At 38.5% G+C, this 22,001-nt stretch overlaps 1 protein-coding gene across 4 annotated transcripts in view; it reads left to right on the top strand.

The window, feature by feature from the left end:
- Positions 1 to 22,001, top strand: part of EXTL3 (exostosin like glycosyltransferase 3) — a 123,923-nt gene that overhangs the window by 81,149 nt on the left and 20,773 nt on the right. For all 4 annotated transcript variants that reach the window (XM_057721131.1, XM_057721130.1, XM_057721129.1 and 1 more), the window contains 2 exons: positions 12,224 to 12,351; positions 19,979 to 20,123. In XM_057721131.1, the coding sequence (XP_057577114.1) occupies positions 12,224 to 12,351; positions 19,979 to 20,123 (273 nt within the window). The remainder of the gene's footprint in view (positions 1 to 12,223; positions 12,352 to 19,978; positions 20,124 to 22,001) is intronic.

Genomic DNA, 22,001 nt, shown 5'->3' with positions numbered 1-22,001 from the left:
TGTGGCACATGGGCTTAGTTGCTTTACGGCATGTGGGATCCTCCCGGGTCAAGGCTGGAACCCGTGTCCACTGTATTGGCAGGCGGATTCTCAACTACTGGGCCACCAGGGAAGTCCCGACCTCATAGACTTCTTCTGTGTCATCACAAAGATGCTGATGATGAGAATGATGATGAAAACTTAACATTTAAGAAACACTCATCTACACACTATAATTTAGCATTTATGGAACTTATATTATGAACTAGTTTGATTTCTTCATTTTATATCTATGGAAACTGAGTTGTAGAGAGGTTAATTATTTTGCCCAAAGTCATGACTAGCATTCATGGAGGAGCTTAGCTTTAGTGTGTCTGATTCCAGAAGCTGCGGTTTTAATCGCCTCCCAAAGGGTTTAGGAAGGAGACCTGTTTCATTTCACAGGATCGTTTACAAGTCCTCTGGGAGACTGGAGTTGTGGGCTTGATATTTTTGGAGTTGGAGATTCTGAGCCTTTTCTGTAGTCTCTTGCAGCTTCTTTCTCATTCTTTATTCCATCTCTTCTGGTTAGGATGCTGTATTTTGCAGGAAAAATAATAGCCAAATATGCAGGATAGAGCTTTAGTTCTGAGTACTTTGTTTATCCACCTTCTGATGTAAACTTGTCAATCTAGAGGGAGATTACCCATTTCTCTTAAATGTGAAGCCTTAGAACAAATATTAAGCCACCTGGCAACTACTTACCCTGTAGCATAGTTACTTTCCAGAAAAAGGTAGCAAAGACGGGCAAAGGTCTGATGGGCCATTATTGCTAGAAGCTTGCTTAAGAAAATGAGTGTAGTTTTTAGGAGGAATTTGCCTAGAAGAGGAATGTTAAGGCTACACCAGTTTTTAAAAAATGTATTTCATTAAGGAACTAATTCATGTGACATAGTTTCTAAGCAGCATCATGGTATAATGGAAAAATATGCGTTTTGGAGTGAAATAGACCTGGGATTAGATAGTCGTTTTGTCATCTTGGTAAGTTAATTAACTCCTGTGACTTCAGGATTAAAGAGGAATCTAACATAATACAAGGAAGGAATCTAGAAAGGTGCCCGATAATTACTTGATTCCTACTTACTCCTTCCTGTCAGAGGAGGTGGGGGGCAGCGTGGATGTCCTGCTTATGTTAAGGAGTCACTTCACTGATGAAGCCCCCTTGTATCTGCTACATAATTTCCCTTGTGTCATAAGTGTTACTACTTTTTTCCTCTCCTACAAATCTTTGTTTTAAAATTTCTTTCTTAGGAATCCTGCTACTTACTCTCTTACTACTGCTGCTAATATTTTCTTATATTTTATTTAATTGAATTTATAGTCTGAGGCTGTTCAAAGACTGTAGGAGTCTACAGATTTTTTTTTTTTATTTTTTTTTATTTTTTTATTTTTTGGCACACGGGCTTAGTTGCTCCGCAGCATGTGGGATCTTCCTGGAGCTGGGATCGAACCCGTGACCTCTGCATTGGCAGGCAGATTCTTAACCACTGCGCCACCTAGGAAGCCCAAGGAGTCTACAGATTTTTGATCCCAGAATTTATCTCGTATATTAACAAAGTGTTGAATGGGTAGATTTTTTTTTTTAATCGACATCTTCCCAACTACATTTCACTTTTTTTCTTTCTTAGTTATAACTTTTTGAATGTCATCGAAATTAAAAAAAAAATTGTGCTGTGAAAGGTAGATGCTGCTCAAATAGAATAAAGCAGCCTTTGTTTTCCATTTTCCTGAGTTTTCTTTGAATTTGATAGGAATGTAGAGACGTCGATGCCACCACAGTTAACAGTGACTGAAATTCATCAGAGAACTTACCAGAACTAATCCTTCCTTTTAACTCTGCTGGGAAATAAGTAGTCCTCTTTGATTACTGGGCAGCTCATTGCAACAATACAATGCCTAGTCAGAAAATGCCAGAAACTTTCCAACTGGGGGGCTGTTCTGAATAGTTTATTCATGTTAGTGATACACATTTATTTCTAGATCTTATGAAAAAGAAGAAACACTTTCAGGCTGTACAGTTTCACTCCATTCTCTAAATACTTGGATTGCTTTCTGTTTAAGAGAGGCCGATTTGGGGGGCAGCAGTTGAACTGCTGACCTCTTGAGCGTAGAGCCAACGCTACCCAGGTATCAGGGCTGCGAGGGCCTGGCAGCTCTCCCTGTGGGAAAAGAGCGCTGTGATGGGCCACCTCAGAGTGATTGTCCCCTGAGGTTGCAGGTGTGACCTGTGTACCCGTTACGTTACAGTTCACAGGTCTTGATAAAGTTTGCAGCAGAGTGGTTCCCGGGCAGCCTCTCAGATTCCAATCCTTCAGGGAAAATGATGTGAAATCAGCATTTTGGCTAAAAGAATCAGCCCAGGAACCCACGTGCCATTTCAGAAAATGCTGGGCAGTTTGTGCTTCTCTTCTGTTCAGGGTGCCGGCCAGCAGCGCAATGAGCGTGAGCGCTAGCTGTCTGTGTCAGTAGAGAGGGGTTGTCTCAGGGGTGCCTGCTGGGGTTTACATGTTAAAATCTCTCATTCTTTTACTTACATAGCAAAGGGGAAACTACATCGGGTCTGGCTTAGAGTAAATGTGATCTTCACTGCCACCCTCCTTGGACCCTCCTGCGCCAAATGCATTTTTTTGTTTTTGTTGTTGTTGGCTGCGTTGGGTCTTGCTGTGCATGGGCTTTCTCTCTAGTTGCAGTGAGTGGGGGCTTCTCTTGTTGTGGAGCACGGACTCTAGGCTTGAGGGGTTCCGTAGCTGTGGCACGTGGGCTCAATAGTTGTGTCTTGAGGGCTCTAGAGCGTAGGCTCACTAGTTGTGGTGCATGGGCTTAGCTGCTCAGTGGCATGTGGGATCTTCTCAGACCAGGGATCGAACCTGTGTCCCTTGCGTTTGCAGGCGGATTCTTAACCACTGCATGAGGGAAGTCCCTTGCAAATGCTTTATGTAAAGAGAATTTCAGTTCAGATGGGGTAGGTGTCACCTGATGGGGTGACAGCACTGCACCCCGGGAGATGGGGTACATGCCACCAGCAGCATTGGGTCTCTCACCTGAATGGTGTGGGATGTTTGCACAGAGTCTGGGACAGTGGGTGACTGCTCTCTCTCTGTCTCTTGCTTGTTTTGTAAACAGTCGAATGAGGTTCCTTAGCTCCTGGAGCGGAGCGATATGATGTTTAATGGAAATCAGATGGAGGGTAGCATTGTGCTGGGGGATTTGAAGCCCTGGCTTTTGAAAAACTCCCTACTAGGTGAGAGGGCCAGCACTTTCATACATCTTAAAGATTTTCCACTGTTTCCAGGCCTCCATTGTTTGAGATGATATGTCAGTGATTTCTCAGTTTTTTATTTCCCAGTATGTAATGTGTTATTTTTCTCTGGCTGCTTTCAAGACTTTTTCTTTACGTTTGGTTTTCAGCAGTTTGACTGTGATATGCCTCTGTGTGGTTTTCTTTGATTTGTGTTCTGATTGGGGTTCACTAAGCCTCTTGAATCTAGTAATTTATGATTTTTTTTTTAAATCCTGTTTTGGCGAATTTTTTTTAGTATTTGTTCAGATATTTTTCTGCCCCATTCTTTCCCTCCTCTCCTTGGGGACTCCATTCTTTGTATATTAGACATTTTGATATCATCCCACAGTTTTCAGCGGCTCTGTTCATTTTTTAAAAATCTTTTTTATCTTTGATAATTTCTGTTGATCTGTCATCAAGTTTACTGACTTTTGTGTCTACACTGCTGTTAGCTCATTGAGTCAGTTTTAAATTTCAGATACTATATTTTCCAGTTCCAGAATTTCCATGTTTTTAAGAATAATCGTTTCTGTTTCTCTGCTGAGATTTCTTTCTTTCTTTTTTTCTCTTTGTGGCCACGCCACAGGGCACATGGGATCTTCCAGCCAGAGTTCCAACCTGTGCCCCTGCAGTGGAAGTGCTGAGTTTTAACCACTGGACTGCCAGAAAAGTCCCCTCTGCTGAGATTTCCTGTTTTGTTTTTGTTTTTTCACATTCTGAGTATGCTTTATTTCATTGAGCACAGTTATGATAGCTACTGTAACATCTTAGTCTGCTAATTCCAACATATGGTCATTTGAGTATTTGTTGTACTCGAGTTTCTTTTTTCCCTTTTCCCGAGGACTGGGTTATGTTTTCTGGCTCATTAAAGAGTTTTGTATTAAACATACAAATTGTGAATAGTGTGAAGATTGTGGATTTTGTTTTGTTTCTCTGAAAAGTGTTGAGATTTTAGTTTTAGCAGGCAGTTAATTTGGTTGGACTCAGACTGCAAATTCGCTCTCTTGAGTGGCAACATAAATGTTTAGTTCAGCCCTTTTGTCTGTAGCTGGTCTGCTTGCAAACAGCACCATGAATGTACAGTTCAGGGGTGGCCTAGAGACTGGGCAGTTTATACAAAGAACATGGAGCTCCCCCTATCTGGCTGTCTCCATCCTGTAATCTCCTTTCTTCCAGGGGCAGTGGTTGCCCCAAACTCTTTCCTCTTACTCTTCAGGCCAGAAAGACTTGGGTGTTGTGTGTGAGTTTAAGCTGTCCTGCATGGTACTGACTCTGGCCTACTCTCAGGGTAAAAGCAACAGTGATTCTCCCCATGTCAGTAATATTCCTTCTGAAATTTCGGTTCCCCTTCACAACTTGTCGCCTTCTGTTTACAATCTTCTGTCTTCAGGTAATGCTTTTTTTGGTATTTGTCCAGAGTTTATGTTACCATCTGCAGCAGGCTGCATCTGGGTGGGGCTTATTCAACCATCCTGGAAGCAGGAGCCTCTAAGTGGTCTCTTTTTTGATACATGGCCCCACCCAAAATTTTGGTTCAAGATATTACTTTATTCTGACCAGTTAACACATCTTCTTCACTCTGCTTTATATTCTGGAAAATAGTAATAAATAGGGTGGCCTTGTTGGAGCATCGTGTGGAAGTGAAATGTCAAAATCTGTCCTTTTGGAATTTTAAAACGTGGGCTGTTACAAAGGGGATGTTGTCATTCACAATGTAGTCTTACCCACTCAAAACATTGCCCATCTCTACACTACGCACTCACTCGTTTCATGACAGCCAGGCCCTTGATTCTTAATTTTTAGTTCTTTTCTCTGTAAAGGATACAGCTCATTTACACAGGGTGCCGGGGAGGGCCTTTTCGAAGAGGTGAGGTTTGAGCAGAAGTCTGAAGGGTGTGAGAGAGTGGACCACGTAAACTCTGGAGGAATATACAGAGAATAGCAAGTACAAGAAGCTTGTCATGTTGAGGACACTGCAGGAGGACCCAGTGTGTCTTGGGTGGGGTGATCCAGGGAAGGTGTGAGGGAGGTTGGAGGAGGCAGATACCAGCACATGTAGACCATTGTAAGGATTCTTCTCAGTGTGTTAGAGTACCAGTGGAGGGTTTTAAGCAGGGAGAAATATATGTGTGGGACCGTGGGGAAAAGAGCAGAAACAGTTCAAAGGCTATATTGTGGTAGCCCAGGTGAGGGGTGCAGGTGGCTTGGATGGGGCAGTCGTGATGAAGATGGTGATTCAGAGATTAGCATATCATGCTGCCCTAGGAGACTCCGAGCTCTCTCAAGGTGAGGCCAGAATGCGCTGTGTTTCCAAAATGAAAACTGTGGTGATATGAGGTGGTATTTCAGCCCTTTTCCCTCTCTCCCAGCCCTTGATATTAGAATTGAACAAGGAGAGTTCTGTTTTGGGGACCTAATGTCATGCCAGGGTAGCTATTTTAGTACTGTTGCCCCAGTAGTCTATTAAGGAAGATTGGAAGAGAAACTGGCTGTGTCGTCAACTTGGAGTCATTAAGATTCAGGCTTGGGCCTCTGCCAGCTGGGCAGTTAAAGGCTTTATTTCTGGCTGGACCTCAGGCAATAGTAGAGATAATTCTAAAGCCTTATTCTTTAGAAAGTTGATACATTGTTTTTTTTGTCTGTTCTCACTTTACTTTTAAAAATATTACTTGAATGCATCAGATACTAATTTTCTAAATTTGTGATTTCTAGGCAAAGCTAACAGGAAAAACCTTGTCCAGTTTCTCTAGGTCCAAGATTGTACAGAGTCTGGTAGGATTCGCCAGGTATTGGTGTATCTGGAGGTTTTTGTTTGTTTGTTTACAGTATTTTACTTAATAATCAGGCGGCTACAGTTATAGCTCTCTTTTTCTGTTTGAGAATGGGCTGAATGGTTATGAAGAATTATGTAAAACAGAGTTACCAGAGATTGGAAGTTAATAGCAGAAATTATAGACGTGATATAAAGGAATTGCTGAAAAGTCATGTTGCATAAATGATTTACTAACTGCAGTAATTAGTTCTTTAGATAATGTCTCCCCCTCTTAGTTTGTATGTACTCTTTTTACAAATTCAAAGTAAGGAATCTGAGACAGAGAATTTTATTGCTTTAGGTCACTCAGCTAATTAATACCTAAATTAGAACCTAGGTATTAATTCCTAGTTCAGTGCATATTTTTCTTTCTTTCTTTCTTTCTTTTTTTTTTTTACCAAATTTAAATTTCTTGGAAAGGCACAGTATGTATGTATGTGTGTGTGTATATATATAAATATGTATATAAATACACAGACATACATAGATACATAATATATGTATTTTACAAATTAAAATAGGAAGAGGTCGTACTAAGTTAAGACAGTCTTATCTCATAACCTAAAATGTGTACTGTGGTTTTTTTTTAATAGTGCATTAGACTCTAATTTAAAGTTATAAATGGAAAACCAATTCATGGTGTTGCCTTATTCCTTTTCCTTCCTTCTCTGCGTTTCCCAATTTTTTGCCCCCACCACTCTGTTTATTGAATGAATGAGCCCCTTGAAAAATCAAGTTTTAGTGCTGCTTCTTTTTCAGTTGTCTTCTCTGTTGATCACTCTCCACCTAGTCACCTCAGGCTTTGTTTCACATGGGTCCTCATAAGTAGGTACACATGACTGTGTGCTTCCTCTTGAACCTCATTTTCTTGCTTCCCGAGCTCTATGATGGGTTACTTTTTTAATTTAGTGAAAAGGGGAGGATGGAGGACAAAAGTTAGTTGCTGTTTACTTTTATTGCCTGTAGGGTGGCTTGACATAAAGTTCATTCTCAGAAATGGATTCATTGCAGAAGTGTATTATGCATGTGCTTGTATTGTTGGAATTGTTGGGCTTGGCTGGGCAAAATTTGATCTTAAAGAGAAAAAAAACATTATAAGAGTATTTAAATTGCTGAATTTAGTGGGTAGCATTATGTGTTTTTATGGTCCTTTATAGTGTCCACATACATTTTAAAATTTTACTACTACTCAGGTATGTTCTACTTTTAGTCTTCTCTGTTCTTGATCTACTTTATGACTTAGGTTGGTTCACTTAATCTCTTCATGTCCTGTTTTTCTTTCCTACCGACTTCAGAGACCTGCCTATGGCTCGTCATGAGCTACTGTCAAAAAGATTCCATATTTAGGTAGTTCTTCCATTTGAATCCACATTCATTATTCTTGCTTCACTTGAACAACTGTCAGTTACTAAATTGTTGAAATGTTTCATTGTTCCTTGTTAATAGCAATAATTACTTACATTTTCATCCCTTAGATATTGAGATATTTGCTATTAATTGGAACTCAGACTTTTCATGGTAGTTAATTAAATACTTATGATGTGAATTGATACTTGGCTAATTAACATGGATTTGCTGATTCTGCCTGAATTTAGGACATGGATTTGCTGATTCTGCCTGAATTTAGAAACCAAATCCCAACTTTAACACGTTAAGAGAAAGGACCCTATTCGAGTAGCAGTTCTTTTATCATTCATAAACTCCAGAATTCCTCAAGAACCAGGTTGAATGTTAACTGAAGACACTGATTGTTTTTTGATCATGCATACACTTTATACATTTGCATATGGTAGAGTTCTAGGCCATGCTTGCTGCACTGTTCTGTTGTGATGAGAAGGGCACCTTCATGAATGATGGTGAACAGAGAACTAGGGAGTGTTGTGCGTGAAACAGGAAAAATGAGAGTTAGTGAGCACTGCTCCTGACCTGACTGTTGCGGGTTGATGGATTTTTTTGCTGTAGAAAACTAGATTAGATACTAAGAGGTTTCAGTATATCCAGTGTTTGTAGTTTTGATATATAAACTTCTTAAGTCTTTATTCCATATTCTGAAAATAGAATGGACAGAACTAAATTAGGTCCTATTTCCGTTCATTCGTTTATATTTATTCATTTATAAAACACTTGTCAAAGATCTGCTGTATGCCAGGCACTCTGCTCTGTACATTCTGGTCAGTGTCATAACAGTATTTAAATCACTAACTTGAAAGTCAGTCTTCATGATCACAAGTTACTAAGCTGTAATCTTAAGGCATGAAAAAAATAGCCCATATTGAAGGAAGGGGGAGTGTTGTTTTAATCTGAAAGAAAACAAAACAGCATTAACAAAAATGAGAATATTTCCTAAACGTGACATGTTGCTTCTGGTTGACTCATTTCTTTCACATTTGATCTGCCCTTTCTCAGATCCTTAGAGGCCAGTGCTGGTCTGCATGTCTACATTACAAATATTGGAATATTTTGTTGTTCTGATTTTGGTACCAGAATTGATAATGGTTGGTTTGCTCAGCTTTTTTCTAGTAGCCATTAAGCACTATAGCTCTGAAGCAAAATTGGTAGAAGAAAGCTTTTACTTCCCCCTCCCCCACCCTTTAATTTTAGTTTGTATTTGCAAACTTTGTAAGGGTGGAAATCTTTTTGTTTATGGGGAAAAGGTGATTGTGCTTAAATTACGAATTACATTTATTCAAAGTTTGCTTTACTGTCTCCTGGTGGTTGACTCTAAATCAGAGTGTCTCGACAGTGGCACCATGATATTTGGGTCTGGATAACTTTCTGTTGTGGGGGGCCGTCCTGTGCACTGTAGCATTTGGCAGCATCCCTGGCCTCTACCCACTAGATGCAAGTAACTGCCCCCTGCCCAGTTGTGACAATGAAAAATGTCCACAGGTATTGTCAAATGTCTTTTGGGGGTCAAATTCACTCCTAGCTGAGAACCACCACTCCAAATCCTTAAAGCAGACCTACTGACCGCAGTTGTTTGTGAGAGAACTACAAGTTAGCTGCTGCCATGCTTGACGTTGTGGTTCTCTGAATCCTTGAAAGTTTTTCTTTTATTCCAGTGGCTGTTGGTTCAGTTCCCTAATCCTGGGGATCTTGCTTTCATCCAGCCCAGAGGAGTTGTGGCAGGATGAGCAGAGATGATGGCACACATGCTGTGTTCCTGGACTCCAGAGGACTTGTTCTTAATGGACCTGCCTCTTAATGTACTTTAATAGACTTGCTCAAAAAACTGGGTGTGAAATCTAGGCCAACACACATTTGATATAAGGCCTTAAGCTCTAAGTCTTCTAAAAGATGGGCAGGTCCTCTTGATTGAATTTACTTTGTAATTAGACAAAAAGTTTGGCTATGTTCTAGGTATCAAATCATGATCATTTTAGTTTTTAATTATTGTTTCTTATTTTTAGATTGAGAGGTTTTTTGTAGGGTTGTCAAGTTCGGCTGATAAACAGCTTCCATTTTTGCACACAACAGGGTGCTGTGTACATTTAGCAGGGAGGCTGCTTACTTATGTTCATCCATGTAATAAGTTGTAGAATTGGAATCTGAACTCAAGTTTTTCTGGTTGACTTCAAAGCCACGCTTTTTCCTCTGTACCAGCACCTCTCAAAATTTAATGTACATAGGACTCACTTGGGGATTTTGTTAAAATGCAAGTCCTGACTTGGTAGGTTTAGGGAGGCCTGCAGGTGACGCCCATGTTGCTGGCCTTTGGATTGCACTTTGAGTACTAGAGCTCTGTGCTACGTTCATGGATTGCTAATTGTGTTGTAGATAATCCTCCTAGTGATTAAGCCACAAAATTGGTAACATGCAATAGGATATTCAAGAATTGGATGTTTCACTGATTTTTATCTTCATCTTAAGCCACCTGTATTCCCTGGTAGAGTTGAAGGAGAGCCTTCACTCACCTCAACTGGCCGTGTTGTAGTTCTGTGATTAGTGAATGCTGGGTATGTTAGGCAAGTAACATGCATGGCCTGAGGGTAAGTTTGTGGGGGCAAGCCTTCGAGTGAACAGCTGTCGTAGTCCACTGATTCAAAGGTGGACATTATTTTACATCTCTGAAATTGGGTGTGTCCTACAATAGACAGCATTTTACCGTCACTGAGGTTGGCATTTGTCTTCTGCTATTTCTGGCCACCCTCCCACTCCCTGGGGTAGAGCCGGGCAGCTACCACGGTGAGCACGCAGCCATCTCCCCCTTCTCGTTCCTCTCTTTTTCCTGACCCAGGATTCAGTGCCTTTGTTCTGTCACTGCTGAACCTGAGCTTGGGAGGTGTAGGCTACAAGCTCGGTGATTTTTATGTTGGTCAAAAGTGCTGCAGGGCAAGATGGATTTCTGTGTTTATTGCTTGGCTCTGACATCTGCTCTCTGTAGTAACAAATCCATTATAGATTTTTTTCTTGTCTTGTCTTGGTAGGAACTCCTCTGGGACTGAGGCAAAGTTTTAAAAAGCTCTTCATTAGAGTAAACATTTTGAATGATAACTCTTTCACATCTTTCTTATTTGACAGCATTTTTATTTCTTGATGGTACACAAATTAATAATGCATTTTCCATGGGGCTTTTTTAGTGGATGAGATTTATAAATTTAACCTAAGTTTAGCAGAAAAAGACTGATTAGGAGTTGGGGGTATGAGTTAAGAGTCTAGCTCTGCCACTTGCCAGTTGTCCACGTATAAAGTGAACATTGACTATTGAATGATCTCCAAGGCCTTCTGGCTCTGAACTAATTGGATTCTAAGTGCGCTGGAATGAATTAATTGAAATATGAGGACTCTGCTTTAAGAACATAGAAGAAGTGATTACTTTTGACAAGGTTGGGGAGTGACAGGAGGCATCTGAGCTGGGTCTCCAGGGGGAGAGTAATTGTGGTAGAGTAATAGGAGAAAAGAGTATTTAAAAAAAATTTTTATTGGTGTATAGTTGCTTTACAATGTTGTGTTGGTTTCTGCTGTACAGCAAAGTGAATCCACTATATGTATACATATATGCCCTCGAGAAAGAGTATTTTCAACTGAAGAGACAGTACTCATGAGATCATAGGAGTACCTTTAAAACCATTCATAAGCTTTTAGACCTTGGATAAAATTATATTCATTATGCTACATGGAAGTTAGCCTCAGAACAAGTAAAGTGTTCTGTTGAAAGTAAGATGACCCTTCCTGGCTTTCTAAAAAGATAATTCCTCAAGAAGTTCTCTTTGTTTCTGGTTTTTGAGAACAAAATGATGGTTCCTCATTAGTTGGATTAATTAGGTATAGAAACCATAAAAATAAAATGAGTTATCAAAGTACTGAGTGTGTCCATCCTTGTTTGAGTATCGGGGCAAGGTGAATAATAAAACTACTTCTGCTTCCTACATTATAGTAAATTATGCTTATCTGAGGCAAGTTTAAATAATTTTTAAAATTATAATGTAGTTTCTACCATTTTGGCACTAATCTTTGTTTTGTGAAGAAATTACTGCTTTCCATTTCTGGGTCACTTTGGATAGAGATTCTTTGAATTGAGAATTTCTTTGGACACAGAAGCTGTTTTAGTTTTACTGAATCAGGTACATCTTGAAGGAAAAAACTCTTGTAAGTATAGTCAATGTTGTAGGTAGGGATTGCAAAAGTGAAATAATTAACCAACTGGATGGACTACCCTTGGTTCTTTTGTACCAAAAACAAAGGCCTTAAAAATTGGGGGTCAGAAATTACATAGACTCGAGGGATTTCTGAGTTTAGTTTTAAAGGGGATTCCAGGGTTGAGAATCATAATCTCAGTTCTACTCTGCCACCTTGTGTTCTCTTGGGAAAGTTATTTTTAATTTCCCTAGACTGTTTATTGCATATGCAAAATAATCCTCAGCTTTAGCTTGTTTCACAGGAAAATTAGTTAGCAAATGAATAAAGCTTATAATGTGAAATCTTTATACATGTGCTGAATTATAAGGCCGTTTTTATTCCTAAAAGACACATGCTAGATTTTACAAGTGGTAGGTAAGCAGGCGAAATTGTTCAGTATGTTTAGCCACAGTCTTCTTTGACCTAAAGGCAGTTTTGCTCCTGCGTTCTGTGATGTCGCATGGACCGTTAGTGCTTTTCCTTCCTTTTTACAGGTGGTCCGTACTGAGAAGAACAGTTTGAACAATCGATTCCTGCCCTGGAATGAAATCGAGACAGAGGCCATCCTGTCTATTGATGATGACGCTCACCTCCGCCACGATGAAATCATGTTTGGGTTTCGGTGAGGAGCTGCTTCTTAATCGTGAAACACTTTTGTTTGCAAGTGACAGGAAACTAACTCAAAACCTGGATGAGACAGCCAAATGAATTTCCTAGCTGGTAGTAACTGAGACGTCTTATTGGGCTTAAATATCCCACTTTGAGGGAAGAGTACAGGTAAGAGAATGGAGTAGGTCAGCGCCACTCAAAGTGTGTCCTGGACTGGTATGCTGGCCCATGGACAGTTTATTACCTGTCCACAGTGAGGTAAGTACAAAAATTGAAGGTAGGCATTTAGAAACTTTAATTTGATATTTATTTACCTTGACATCCAAGTGTAAACATTTTTCTTGTAATTCATTTTTGGGTAACATTTATTGAATAAAATTCATACATAATACAGTTCACTCATTTAAGTGTACTAGTCACTGGTTTTTAGTATATTTACAGAGTTGTGCAACCATCACCATAATCTATTTTAGAAATCTTCATTACCACCAAAAGAAATCCTGTACCCATTAGCAGTCATTCCCCGTTTTTCTCCAGCTCCTCTAAGCCCTTGACAACCATTAATGAACTTTCTTCCTCTATAAATTTGCCTGTTACAGACATTCTATATAAATGGTACCATATAATGTGTTAATATGTGCTCTTTGGTAACTGGTTTCTTTCACTTAACTTAGTGTTTTCAAAGTTCATTCCTCTTGTAACATCTGTCAATACTTCATCCATTTTGTATGGGTGTACACATTTTATTTATCCGTTTATCCATTGATGGACATTTGGGTCGTTTCTACTTCTTGGCTGTTGTGAAGAAAGCTGCTATGAACATTCATGTACAAGTTTTTATGTGAACATTTCCTCTCTGTTAGATATATTCCTTGGAGTGGAATTGCTGCATCATATGGTAACTCTTTGTTTAACATTTTGAGGAACTACTAGCCTGTTTTCCAAAGCGGCTGCACCATTTTATCTTGCACCAGCAGTAAATAATGGTTCCAGTTTCTGCGCATTGTTGTCTGCACTTGCTGTTTTCTGTTTTTATTTATAGCCCTCCTACTGGGTGCAAAGTAGTATTTCAGTGTCGTTTTGATTTGCATTTCCCTAATGACTCATGGTATTGGCCATTTTTTCATGTGCTTAGTAACAGTTTATATATCTTCTTTGAAGAAATGTCTGTTCAGATCCTTTGCCCTTTGTTATTTGGGTTGTCTTTTTATTATTGAGTTGTAAGTTCTTTGTAAATTCTAGATACAAGTCCCTTATCAGAGATATGATTTGTAGATTTTTTTCTCTTATTCTGTGGGTTGTCTTTTCATTTTCTTGATGGTGTCCTTCAAAGCACAAAAGCTTTTCAATTTAATGAAGTCCGATTTGCCTGTGTTTTTTTTTTTTTTTTTTAATTTGGTTACTTGTGCTTTTCGTGTCATATTTAAGAAACCATGCAATTCATTTTTATTGTATTTTACAAAAGTGTGAGTAAGCCAAGGGAAAACTGCTTCTTTGCCACAGATAGTTTGAAAAGCGCTAGAATAGATATCCTTGGAAATCTTGTTAAATTAAGTATAGATCCAGGATGGAGAACTCTTTTCTCCATGCTTTTGTTCTGTTCACTGAAAGTCTGGCCTGACTCCTAGCTTTCAGGCTTCCTTGGGTTTAGGTGGGTAAGTGCAGATGCTCAGATGAAAGGAGCAGCAGCTTTATTGCTGTATTTGTCTCAGGTCTGTCTATAAAGAATTATTTGACGCATTTCTGACAAATCAGAACATCTGTTCTTCTCTCCCTCACCCAGCCTCTCATTTGCTTTGATTTCCTCCTCCTGCTATATTATTGAGGCAAGAGCCTGTTGTTAGCAGTGATAAAAATCCCATTGGAGTGTGTTCCTTTGTACCATGATGATAAGTAGCCAGCTCTCACTACTTGTTTTTATGAAAGGAAAAAAAGCCATGTGATGATTCCAGAAATGGGCTTTTGCCATCACAGTTGTTATTGACGGTGGCGGAGGAGGGAGGGGCAGGTGATGTATTTCTGATACAGCATGATGCAGTTCAGAGCACGCTAAAGGACTAGGAGCTGTGAACAGAGTCATGGGATGTTAAGAGGAGAATTGCCAATTATCTCTGGATCTCAAGAATGATTAGATAAGGGGTCCTGCTTTGATGAGTTTGAAGCTTATTGAGATAGCTGGCATTTGCTATCTTCTATGGCTCTTGATTTAGGGAGATTTTTGATCTTTTCCATTTGTCAACAGATTTCCAGGTGGTGAGAGAATAATGGGAAGCCTTATGACTAATGATACTGAGCATCTTTTCGTGTGCTCAGTGACCGTTTGCGTATCTTTGGAGAAATGTCTGTTCAGATAATTTGCATTTTTATTATTGAGTTGTACAAGTCTCTTAACAGTCATTTGAAATTTGAGGTTTAGTCTCTGGGTATAAGACTGGTGAATTATCTCTGGCTCTGCTTCCACATCTTTTATTGCCCTGACTTTACTCTCATTTGTTTGGGCATTCTTTGATCTAAACACTTTGTTTTTGAATTAGAGTTTTCATCTTTTCCAGATATATGCCAAGGAGTGGGATTGCTGGATCATATGGTAGCTCTGTTTTTAGTTTCTTAAGGAACTTCCATACTGTTCTTCATAGTGGCTGCACCAACTTACATTCCCACCAACAATGTAGGAGGGTTCCCTTTTTGAAAAGGCAAATGCACCCCAATATTCATAGCACTATTTACAATAGCCAAGACGTGGAACCTAAGTGTCCATTGATAGATGAATGGATAAAGAAGATGTAGTATATATATACAATGGAATAATACTCAGCCATACAAAAGAATGAAATAATGCCAACCTGAATGGACCTAGAGATTATCATACTAAGTGAAATAAGTCAGACAGAGAAAGACAAATAACATATGATATCATTTAAATGTGAAATCTAAAAAAATGATGCAAGTGAATTTACTTACAAAACAGGAATAGACTCACAGACATAGAAAAACTTATAGTTACCAAAGGGGAAAGTGAGGGGAGGGATAAGTTAGGAATTTGGGATTAACAGATACATACTACTATATATAAAAGAGATAACAAGGACCTACTGTATAGCCCAGGGAACTATTATATTCAATTTCTTATAATAATCTATAATGGAAAAGAATATGAAAAATAATATATGTGTAACTGAATCACTTTGCTGCATACCTGAAACATTGTAAATTAATTGTACTTTGATTTTAAATAAATAAATAAATAGAAACTCTCCCTCTGGCTTATCTGGATCTTGGCTAACTTCAGCTTATATAGCAAAAGAGAACTGAAAACATATGTCTATACAAAAGCAGTACATGAATGTTCATAGCAGCATTATTTGTAAGAGTCAGTATAAACATGATTCTTGTGTATAAATACAGCTGATTGACTTTGGTGTACCTCAAAAACTAGTACAAGAGTGTAAAGCAATTATATTCCAATAAAGAGCCTAAAAAAAAAAAGTTCAGAAATTATCGGCTTCATCAAAATAAACATCAAAGTCATGTCTGAAGCTATGCTATGCTGAAAATGCATCTTTTATTTTACCTACAAATATAGGTTATTGCTGTTATATAATCCTAAATATAACTGTTGCCTTATGCATGAGATCTGTCAATGTGAAGTTAATAAATGATTAATAATTATTAAAAAAAAACAAAAAAACATGATTCTGCTTATATGAGGCATCCAGACTAGTCAGATTCCTAGAGACAGAAGGTAGAATGGTGGTTGCCTGGGGCTGGAGGAAAGCAAGAATGCCAAGTTAGTGTTTAATGGGTCAGAGTTTCAGGTTGGGAAGATGAAAAAGCTGTGGAGGTAGATAATCATGATGGTCATACAGCAAGGTGAACATACTTAATGCTGTTGAATTGTACACTTGAAAATGATTAAAATGGTAAATTTTATGTTACGTATATTTTGCCACACACCAAAAAATCAGTTGTCAAAAAAAAAAAAAACTAAAACGAAAGAAGTATAAACAACCCAAATGTCCACCAGCTGATGAATGGATAAACTGTGGTACATCCATACAATGGAGTATTATTTGGCAACGAAAAGGAATGAAGTACTGACACATGCTACAGCATGGGTGAACCTTGAAAACAGGCTAAGTAAAACAAGCCAGTCACTAAAGGTCACATAATATATGAGTTCATTTATATGAAATGTCCACAACAAGCAAATACATGGAGACAGAAAGTAGGTTAGTGGTTGCCAAGGGATGGGAAGGAGAGAAATGGGGAGTGACCACTAATGGTTATGGAGTTTCTTTTTTGGGGTGATGAAAATATTCTGAAATTATGTAGTGGTGATGATGGCATAACTCTGTGAATACACTAAAACCTAGTGACTGGTACACTTTTAAATGAGTGAGTTTCATGGTATGTGATTTATGTTTCAATAAACTTTATTTTTAAAAAAGGTAGTAGTGTAAGCTTTATGAGGAGGGATGGAATTGTGACTGGAAGGTAGGTTTCTCTTCCTGGATCCAAGTATCTGTGTTATCTTAGACTCAGAACTTTTGAATTTCACCACTGGGTCTGATGTTGATCTTTTTCTCTGTATTCCATTGCTCTGCTTTGATTTTTTCCTTCCAAAGGGAGATAACAAAAAACTTTTTCCTTTACCATGGTTTGGTACAGATTCCTTAATATTTTATTTTAGAGAGGAGGAAAAGGCTTATATACTATCTGAAGAAACATGGAATTTGGAAAAGAAACTGTTGTTTTAGATAGGAAGCAAAATCTCACCTTATTTTTTAAATATATTTTTTGATTATTAGTTGATTTTACACTTTATTTTCTTACTGCATTTCAAATCATTTGGTTCTTAATGAACCAGAGGGAGAAACATGGAAATATAAACAACAAGGATGAGAATGTCTCTTTGACATAGTCCCATATTTTATTGTACTCAGTATCTTTAATATACTGATCTTTATTCAAAACCACTTTGCTTGAGTTTTGAAGATGAGAAAAATGAGTTTTAAATTAAACATTAGTAGAAAAAAAAATAAAACATTAGTAGTAACATGACCTTTTGCTTCATTCAGGTAACTCATTAAATCTTTTTGAGTCTTGTGGGCGTGCAAAAAAATGAAATCATCATTTAAAATAATGTACTATTTGTGTTGTTGGTTTTTTGTCTTTTTTTAACTTCACTGACTATACTAATATGGAAATAATGTGGCAAATGATGTGCCAAAGTTTATACCATGAGAAGGTTGAATTGATGCACTTCTTTCAAAGGTGATAGTATTTAAATTTGAAATGTTAACAGAAGAATATTAGTCGTGATTCATTCTTCAGTGGAATAGTATCTTGATTTCATTATTTTAAATTTCTCTTTAGTTGTTTGGCCAAGTTGAATTTATCCAGTGAATTTTCTTTAAGTTTGAACTATAAAATTACCTCTGAAACTTTTTCCCTAACATATTATGTAGGTAATTAGAACATTAACACATTTAAAAAATAATTCATTAAAGATAAGGTATACTGGGAGTTCCCTGGTGGCCTACTGGTCAGGATTCCACGCCTTCACTGCTGGGGTCCTCAATCCCTGGTTGAGGAACTGAGATCCCACAAGTCGCGCAGCATGGCTGGAAAAAGAAAAAAAAAGGATAAGTTATACCAAAACAAGATCTATGATACTGCACATAAGTTAAAAATATTTAGTACTGCATAATTTGAATATATAATATTAAGGAACTGACTGTGTGCAACACTTTTATATGTAAATTGGTAGCATTATTTATAATTGATATTTTTAAATGCCTCACTTTCAGTTTCCACTGAGACATTACTATCTAAAACTCCTGATGCCTCATCCCAAGGATTTAAGCCTTTACTTGCGTTTGTCTGGTGCTTGTGCTTCCACATTGACTTTTTTTTCCTTATTATTTAACAGATAATTAATACCTAGTTGGGTATCGACAGCCTTTAACAAATTGGATATGTTACGTTTTGATATCATGTAGCAAATGATTTTCTACCTTATTACAAACTGTCTGTATTGACTTAAATTAGCCAAATCTGATTAAAATATTGTTTCCCATTTTTTCCTTCTGCTGATATTTTAGGACTAGTAGGATCAATAGGTATCTTAAGAGATCAGTATTTTTAGGAGTATTGATATAGCATTTGGATATGCCATTAGTATGTATCAGCAATCCTTAAATTCTATAAATGTCAAAATGTATTATTAAAACATCTTGTAGCTTTTTTAGGTTAGTAATTGGGAGTCAGTTTTAGGAGATAAATCAGGATAGAGGTAGGGATTTGGGTGGGATGTGGCAGAAAGCCCATCTAGATGGCTCCTGTGTTGTGATAGAAGTTGTAATATTTACTCATCTGTTGGACTAGGTTAGTTGCTTTCAAACTTAATAGGAGAGGAACACTTTTGAAATGAAATCTTATGTGTTTTAGGAGTTGAAGTTCCATGGGTGATGAGGGAGTTTCTTAGGCAGTTTAAATCTCTGTTGGGGTGAGGAAATGGGGATGTGATCCTGGTTTACAGGATTCCTGAAGTGCTTTCTGAGAGCTGTAGGGTGCTGTGAAGCGTAAGTGCTTTCAGCTCTGTTTTTATTCTGTGAAACTGATTTTATTTGTTGTACCTTAAATATAAATTTGAGGCTGTTATAAAAGTGTATCCTGGAAACATTGAATTCTCTATTTCTTGCATTTATGAAGTCTTTCATTTGTATGGTTCTGTAGACCACTTCTTTTCATGCTGCAGGTTCCTACCTCAGCTCTGCGCAAATCATGAATTAAGACTGTTGCAGCTAACTCCAGGCTGCTGCAGTCTCCTGTGGTTAGACCAGTGGTCTCTAAGCTTTTTTTTTGGCTGTGCCATGCAGCATGTGGGACCCTAGTTTCCCAACCAGGGATTGAACCCTGGCCCCCTGCAGTGGAACTGCAGAGTCTTATTCACTGGACTGCCAGGGACATCCCCTCTAAGCTTTTTTTATAGTGTACCCTCTCAGTAAAAGGGAAGTTAAGTATGCAATATATATAAACTATATACAGCCTACTGTACTAATATGTCAGTCATTAAAAATAAAATGTTTTAGAAATTAAATAAGGTTAAAAATAAATAGATATAAAAATCTTCTTCTTGCTGCTTCTTAGCAGACTGCTGTACTTACTTACCGCATTCTGGAGACCTTTAATGTCTTAGACTCCTTAGATCCTTTCTGTGTTATTCCAACTTGTTCTTTCTGTAAGGGCTGGAGAGATGCTGGCTGCCAGAAGTTAGAGGATCAATAAGCAGGTGCTCATTCAGGAAGCTATGGCGGACACTCTTTTTTTTTATTTTCTTTTGTTTTGGGTTTTTTTGACCATGTGGCTTGTGGGATCTTAGTTCCCTGACCAGGGATTGAACCTGCACCCTCGGCAGTGAAAGTGTGGAGTCCCAACCACTGGACTGCCAAGGAATTCCTAACACTGTTTTGTTTTTATCTGGTTGGCTTGTGATTGATTTAGTATGTACAGTTTTTTTAAAAAGAAGTAACAGCTCAAAGTGTCAGAGCCTGCAAAATAGAGGCAATAATTTTAAATGTTCCTGATAACCTTAAAGCTTTGTACTCAGGTGTATGCATATACTTGTGTTTTTTGAGGGTGTGGAGAGAAGCACGGGACCGCATTGTGGGTTTCCCTGGCCGTTACCATGCTTGGGACATCCCTCATCAGTCCTGGCTCTACAACTCCAATTACTCCTGTGAGCTGTCCATGGTGCTGACAGGTGCTGCCTTCTTCCACAAGGTAAGAAAAAGCTGTAGTATTGGCATGAACGTGGTAAGAGTTGAGCCTTTGTGTGGCAATGAAATGCTGCTTTAAAGTTAGCTCCCCTAATGCTTCTTATATATCCCTTCTATGCTAGAATTAATTTATTTCTATTTTTAAAGACAGTGATCATGATGATTGGAGCAACGCTAGGCTAAAAAGCCAGGATGAGAAGGCTGCCTGTATAATTGCACATAGGCCGTTAGGAAAATCAGTTTATCTTTCTGGGCATTGGCTCTCCCTCTGTAAAATTGAGAGCACTGGGCCAAAATGTTGTCCAGTTTCCCTACAGCCATTCCAGATGTGGCCTGGCCAACAGAAGGCTGAACCTGGCCCTCTTCTGACTCAACCACTTCTATCCCAAGCCCCACCACAAATCTCTGTCTATTGGGCCCTGCAAGTTCTGTTTGATTCCTCAGAGCTTTTAATTGTCGCGTTGCCTCACATCCTGGTTTTCATTGGGTAATCAAGATGCAAATCCTTCCAGTCATCACTCCTCTCCTGTACTGTTGTCGCTAAACTGTCCTGTTTTCTTGCTCCTGACTCATCTTCCTTCTACATCTCATCTGTTCTGTGAAGTAGCCATTGGCCACATGTGGCTACTGAGCACTTGAAATGTGTCTGGTCAGTGTTGAGATATGCTCTGAGTATAAAGTACATACCAGGCTTTGAAAACTTAGCATGAAAGAAAGAGTATAAACTATCTCATTAATAATTTTTTTATATTGATTGTATGTTAAAGTGCAATTATTTTGGATACACTGGGTTAAATAAAATATGCTGCTAATTAATTTTACTGTTTGTATTTGTTAAAAATGTGACTACTAGAAAATTAAAAATAACATATGTGACTCACATTATATTTCTGTTGGATAGTGCTGCTCTACACCTTCCTTCCCAATTCCTCCTTCTGGGCTGTGAAGAATCTGTTTTGAGATCTCTAAACTGCTTGCACCCCCCCACTTCACAGAATACCTCCTCTTTCTCCCTGATCTGCTTGAAACCTGACTTTGCTCTGAGGACAGTGCTTCTCCTTTAGCCTATTCCTGTATTCCTTCCAGGGACAGTGATTGAAGCTACTCATTTCCCCAGAGCTGTACTTTGGAGCAAGGTGTAGAGAATCATCTTCACTGCTTACCAGTGACACTTCTCGACAGTTACTTCTCACCTCTCACATAAAATCTCATTTGAGGCTCATGGCATCTGTCTTGTTGCTCCATCTGCCAGCCTCCTAATCGCCCCTTCATGATCATCAAAGATGTTAACACCTGGCCCGTCATCCTGATCTCCACTCCGTGCCCTCCTGGAACACCCATCCAGCACACTGTCTCCCTATATACTTGTTGAAGTATCACAGGGTTCTGCTTCTGTCTAGTGCTCTTCTTCTTCTTCTTCTTCCTTTTTTAATTTTTATTTTATATGGGACTATAGTTCATTTACAATGTTGTGTTAGTTTCAGGTGTACAGCAAAGTGATTCAGTTATACATATACATATGTTCATTCTTTTTCAGATTCTTTTCCCATGTAGGTTATTACAGAATATTGAGTAGAGTTCCCTGTGCTATACAGTATTATCTATTTTATATAAAGTTGTCTAGTGCTCTTCTTACTTTGTGTTTTCCTTAAATGTTCTCTCGTACACTCAAGATCTTATGGCTTTTCTTAGCATCCATAAGCTGGTGATTTCTGTCCCTATGTTCCAGCCTTGGCCTTTCCTTGAGAGCTTTACTCATGTATTTAATTGTTTTCAGGACATCCCTTGTATGTCCCTCTTATACTTCAAATTGAACTTTTCCCCAAATAGCTGATCATCTCTCCTACCAATCCCCTTCAAATCTTTTGTCCCTCATAGATTT

The sequence above is a fragment of the Hippopotamus amphibius genome, chromosome 2, assembly GCF_030028045.1.
Source record: "Hippopotamus amphibius kiboko isolate mHipAmp2 chromosome 2, mHipAmp2.hap2, whole genome shotgun sequence".
NCBI lineage: Eukaryota > Metazoa > Chordata > Mammalia > Artiodactyla > Hippopotamidae > Hippopotamus > Hippopotamus amphibius.
This window is presented reverse-complemented; position numbering and strand designations above follow the sequence as displayed.